The sequence below is a fragment of the Primulina tabacum genome, chromosome 14, assembly GCF_025594145.1.
Source record: "Primulina tabacum isolate GXHZ01 chromosome 14, ASM2559414v2, whole genome shotgun sequence".
Lineage (NCBI taxonomy): Eukaryota > Viridiplantae > Streptophyta > Magnoliopsida > Lamiales > Gesneriaceae > Primulina > Primulina tabacum.
In genome coordinates this window covers 253,732-259,890 of record NC_134563.1, presented here as the reverse complement: position 1 = coordinate 259,890, position 6,159 = coordinate 253,732, and the positions used below count along the sequence as shown (strand labels likewise).

At 39.9% G+C, this 6,159-nt stretch overlaps 1 protein-coding gene across 1 annotated transcript; it reads left to right on the top strand.

Moving 5' to 3' along the window:
- Positions 1 to 214: 214 nt before the first annotated feature.
- Positions 215 to 885, top strand: LOC142524944 (uncharacterized). The gene is made up of 2 exons (XM_075629102.1): positions 215 to 797; positions 863 to 885. Exons 1-2 carry the CDS (start codon positions 215 to 217, stop codon positions 883 to 885), a joined length of 606 nt encoding a protein of 201 aa, XP_075485217.1.
- The last annotated feature ends 5,274 nt before the right edge of the window (positions 886 to 6,159 follow it).

The window sequence follows — 6,159 nt, the reverse complement described above, 5'->3', positions numbered from 1 at the left end:
ATTGCATGAGTTGCTAGATATATTGAATTTAGTGGGAGGGTCCAGCCTAGCTATAAATAACATGTTTTTTCCTAAAGAAAAAATTATGTATTTTGGAGTTTTAGGTAAATTGCTGTGTTGTAGTAGTTTTTTTGGGATCTACAAATGCATTCATGCATAACACATAATTTTATTTATTGCATTGCTCATTTAAATTTATTTTAATTTCAGAAAAATGACTGGAAATTCACTGTCTATGATATTAACCAACAACCAACTAGTCGAAGAAAATTACATTGATTGGAAACGTAATTTATTGATTGTCTTAACTGCGGAGAAACACAAGTTTGTGCTCAATGAACCCTGTCCATCGGTGCCTACGGCGGAGTCCACAGTAGCTCAAAAGCAGGCTTATGATAAGTGGATCAGTTCTGATGAGATGGCCCGTTGCTATATTTTGGGATCCATCTCAAATGTGCTGCAACAGAAACATCAGAACATGGACACTGCTACAAAAATCATGGAAAGCCTCCAAGAAATGTTTGAGCATCAAGGACGTCAGGCACGACAAGCAGCCATTAGAACCATTATGAACAAGCGCATGAAACCTGGGACGCCCGTGAGAGATCATATGCTTGCATTGATCGCTCAGTTTAACGTGGCTGAGGTGTTAGGGGCTGAAATCAAATCAGAGACTCAGGTCGACATGGCACTTGAGACTCTCCCTGAGATGTTCTCACAGTTTAAGGTTAGCTATAACATGAATAAGCTAAACATGTCCCTGACTGAGCTGATGAAGGAACTCCAAAATGCTGAAAGTGTTCTTAAGACTAAAACTGGCGATGCATCTGTTGTTGCTTCTGCTGGGCCATCTTATTCCAAGCCGAAAGGCAAAAATGGGAATAAAAGGAAGAAGCCCAACAAGAAAGGTCCTCAACAGAATGAAAAGAAGGTCAAGGTAGATGGCAAGCCTAAGGGAAAATGTTTCCATTGCGGAGAAAAGGGTCATTGAAAAAGAAACTGCCAAGGATATCTAGCTTCCAAGAAGCAAGCTAGTGGTGAGTTATCTTTTATTGAGTCTTGTTTAGTGGTTGATTCTACTGATACTTGGATTGTAGATTCTGGAGCCACTAATCATATATGCAATACTTTGTAGGGGTTCCAAGTAACCAGAAACCTCAATGAAGGGGAACATACTCTAAGAGTTGGCACAGTGGCTGTGGTGTCTGCAAAAGCTGTTGGAATTGTTTATCTTTATTTTTCGAATAATAAACATTTGGTTTTAAGACATTGTTATTATGTTCCGGAGATTACTAGAAATTTGATTTATGTTGCTTTTTTGTTTAGACAAGGATATTATGTCCATTTTTCACAAATGGTGGTTGATATTACCTTGAATAAATCCCTTATTTGCAAGGGACATTTGAATAACGATTTGTATGTCTTAAAACAAGATGACAGCTCTTTGCATCACATTGAATCCAACAAACGAATTAAATTGTCTCCCACTAATGAAACTTATTTGTGGCACTTGAGACTTGGTCATATCAACCTTAATAGAATTCAACGGTTGGTAAAGGATGGTCCTTTAAGTAATTTAAAGTTAGAATCCTTGCCTGTATGTGAATTCCTGTTTGGAAGGTAAGATGACTAAGAGATCCTTTGTGGGGACCCGAGCTCTAATTCAGTTCTTTACGGGATTAATCGGATCGTTGTTAGAAAACGTGGGTCAAATTTTTGCTTTTAACTTTAAATCAAATGTATATAAACCAAGGATAAGAATTCTCTTTATTTAATTACAACAAACGTAAATACATGGTTTGTCCTAATACATTCCATACCAAACTAAAGTTCCATACCATACAATCTCCAAATCATAAGTAGTACAAGTCTAGTACAATAACCACTAGCAGTCCTCTGTGCCCGAAGCCACCACTCTATTTCGATCTCATCTCGGTCGTGACCCTGATCCTACCCCACCTGTTGTTATGCACACATACAGACATAACAACAGCCGGAAACTCCGGTGAGAACCAATCCTAGTATAAAACATGGTATGCATGCATAAAAAAAATATAAATCATGAAACAACTATCATGAATAATATCAAAAGCAATAGGTTTCATAGTCTATGAAACCAAATCAATATAAGCATGCAATATCAATCAAATCATGTCCTGACTCAATTTGACTCTACTCTAGGGATCCCGGTGTGAATAAGACGTCGCTGTCTGTTACCTACCCTCCCAATCGGGGTAACGGTACGTCTCATTCCTAGATTTCGATCATGTCTGTATCGAGTGTCTACACATGGAGTCGAACTGCTCCAATGCGACGATACTACCGAACATCTAGTTTGACAAATCTGTCAATGACTCCTATCTCAAGGCTTGAATATAATCTATAAACAAGGCATAAACATTCAAAATATAAACATAATCTAGTATGTGATTTTGTTGGGAAACTCAAATTGAATCTCATTTGAGTTGTGTCTCCCCAAAGTCACATGAATTATACCTTTCTTGTTGAACTTTTATCGATGTCGAGGTCTCGAAGTCGAAGTGAGGCACAATGAATCTGAAATGGTAATGTTCAATAGATACAAGATCAACATTCTATTCAATCCATACATGTACGTAACAATATTCATTCTCGGTACATTTTGGATGGCATAACGACGTATTATTTCGATACCGATCAACTCAATAACACATATATGATATCAACAATTCCCAATTCTCAATAATCATCCACCACACTTCAAAATCTGCATAATCTCCTATAAACATTTTCTGAAAATACAAAATAATCACATACGATAATCTTTCTTCGATCCGTTTTCAAATATACGTTCGGAGACATCACAAGAATACATAATAACCATCAATATCTGATTTCTTCAACATCTTAACTTCAAAACATGTTGAAAGTTAACAATACTTACTTCCTTTTGTAGCCAATAGCAAGAGGAGTACGAATATCACCCCGGATCGAAAATCGGATAACTAAATGTGAGACAATCACAATTCTAAGCTAGGGAGAACTTGGAGCTTTTCTGAATCTCTTTCTCTCGGTTATTGCTGATGGATATGAAGAAATGTGTTACACATTATATCGCCCTTAACTCGCGCATATGCGCGAGACATATTGTCTCGGCATCAACACCTCGCGCATATGCGCGCTTCATCTCGCTCATGTGCGCTAAAGTCTCTGGAGGTGTCGCGCATATGCGCGCCTTATCTCGCGCATGTGCGCCAATGTTTCTGGACGTGTCGCGCATATGCGTGCATTTCTTCGCGCATGTGCGTCATAGCTTCGGCCCTTTACAACTATTTGAATATTTTCTCATCTTTTTCCATGTTTTTCCTATTCCCATCTCACTTAGTGCTTCTCATTTTATATCATGCATACTCATATCTTCCGAGTCTCTCATCAATGAAGACTAATAATCTCAAGCCTTACATTTCCCCCCTCTAAGTAATGATTTCGTCCTCGAAATCGTAGGCAATCTATCGAATCATACATAAAAAGTAATATAATCAAAACTGAAGAATTACTTACGTCATGTAAATAGCTCGGGATGTTTCTTTCTCATATCTGCTTCTGTCTCCCAAGTCGCTTCTTCGATGCCATGACGACTCCACTGGACTTTCACTAACGGAATAGTCTTCGTTCTGAGCTGTTTTTCTTTCCGATCAAGAATCTGTATCGGTTGTTCAACATAACTCAACGTCTTATCCAGCTCAGCTTCGTCAGGCCGAATGACATGAGAATCATCAGGCATATATTTTCGCAATATTGATACATGAAAAACGTCATGTATCCCGGATAGAGAAGGAGGAAGAGCCAATCGATATGCTCGATCGCCAATCTTTTCAAGAATCTCATATGGACCGATGTATCTAGGAGACAACTTCCCGCGTTTTCCAAATCTGACAACGCCTCGGAAAGGTGAAATCTTCAAGGATACTCTGTCTCCCTGTTCAAATACTAACGGTCTAAGTCTGATATTGGCATACCTGGCCTGTCTATCCTGTGCCGTCTTCATTCTTTTCTGGATTATCTTTACTTTCTCAGTCATATCACGAATCATATCAGGCCCAAGTTCTGGTGCCTCAGAGATATCATCCCAATATAGAGGAGATCTGCACTTCTTGCCATACAAAGCTTCAAACGGTACCATCTCTATGCTCGTTTGATAGCTGTTGTTGTATGAGAATTCACACAAAGGTAGTGAATCTTGCCAACTAGTGCCAAAGTCTAGCACTACAGCTCTCAACATGTCCTCTAAAGTCTGGATAGTCCGCTCTAACTGTCAATCTGTCTGGGGATGATAAGCAGTGCTCAGGTGCAATGTCGTACCTTAAGCCTGATGCAGACTGTGCCAAAAGTGAGAAGTGAATCGTGGATCACGATCTGATACGATAGACTTCGGCACACCATGCAATCTGACTACCTCTCTGACATATATCTCAGCCATCTGATCGTGTCGGTATGTCATTCTGTATGTAATAAAACACGCTGATTTGGTTAATCTGTCAATAATGACCCAAATCGCGTCACAGCCTCGGGATGATCGAGGTAACTTCGTCACGAAATCCATGGAAATGTGATCCCATTTCCATTCTGGAATAGACAAACTCTGAAGTAAGCCTCCGGGCTTCTTTCTCTCAGCCTTCACCTGTTGGCAATTTAAACACTTAGACACAAATTCGGCAATGTCTGACTTCATCTGTTTCCACCAGAACTGTGTCTTTAGATCGTTGTACATCTTCCTGCCACCAGGATGAATACTGAACTGACTACAGTGCGCTTCTGACATAATCTGTTGTTTCAATTCTGGTACATCTGGCACCTCAAGACGGTTATTCACGTACATAACATAATCATGTACCTGATATTCTGACTGATGTCCTGATCTGACCATCTGAATCGACTTCTGAATATTCTGATCAGTTCTCTGCGCTTCTTTGATTCGCATAATCAAATCTGGTTCAACTTGAATCGAAGCAAGTCGTAGAGGTCTACTAGCTGTATCAACTGTTAAACCCGACAAGCAACAATCTTCAATCATATTTGAAACACCTATCGTCGATAATGATAAGGAACATACCTTTCGACTCAAGGCGTCCGCTGCTGCATTTGACTTTCCAGGATAGTACTTGATCTCGCAATCAAAATCTTTCAGTAGATCAAGCCATCTACGCTGCCTCATGTTCAATTCTGACTGAGAAAACAGATACTTCAGGCTTTTATGGTCAGAGTAAATCTCAAACTTCTTGCCATAGAGATAATGACGCCAGATCTTCAATGCAAATACGATAGCCGCCAATTCAAGATCATGAATTGGGTATCGGAACTCATGTGGCTTCAGCTGTCTAGAGGCATATGCGATTACATGACCCCGCTGCATAAGAACACATCCTAGCCCTCTGTGGGATGCATCACAATATACAACGAAATCGCCAGTACCTGAAGGAATAATCAAAACAGGTGCACTGGTCAGCCTCTTCTTCAACTCTAGGAAGCTAGACTCGCAATTTTCAGGACCACACAAATGGTGCATTCTTCTGTGTCAACTGGGTAATCAGCTTCGCAATACTGGAGAAATCTTTGATGAATCGTCTATAGTACCCTGCTAGACCCATGAAACTGCGTATCTCAGGCACCGAAGTCGGTCTCGGCCAACTGATCACAGCTTCAACTTTACTCGGATCCACAGAAATACCATCTCCAGATATGATATGACCCAAGAAGACAACCTGTCTCAACCAGAATTCACACTTGGAAAGTTTGGCATACAATCTCTCTTTTCTCAATGTCTGCAATACAATCCTCAAATGATCGGCATGCTCAGTCATACTCTTAGAATACACCAGAATGTCATCAATAAAAACAATCACAAACTCATCTAAATATCTCTGAAAGACGCGGTTCATCAGTCCCATAAACACCGCCGGAGCATTCGTTAAACCAAAAGGCATGACAATAAATTCGTAATGTCCATACCTGGTTCGAAATGCTGTCTTTGGTATATCAATATCTCGTACTCGCAGCTGGTGATATCCAGATCTCAAATCGATCTTGGAATAAACAGAGGATCCCTGCAACTGATCAAATAAATCATCAATGCGAGGCAATGGGTACTTGTTCTTTATCGTCGCCTTGTTCAGTTGTCGA

Excerpts from the sequence above, each read along its gene's own strand:
- LOC142524944 (XM_075629102.1), top strand. The coding sequence starts at position 215 with ATGACTGGAAATTCACTGTCTATGATATTAACCAACAACCAACTAGTC. Across the intron at positions 798-862 it reads GGAACTCCAAAATGCTGAAA|CCGAAAGGCAAAAATGGGAA; the intron begins GTGTTCTTAAGA and ends TCTTATTCCAAG.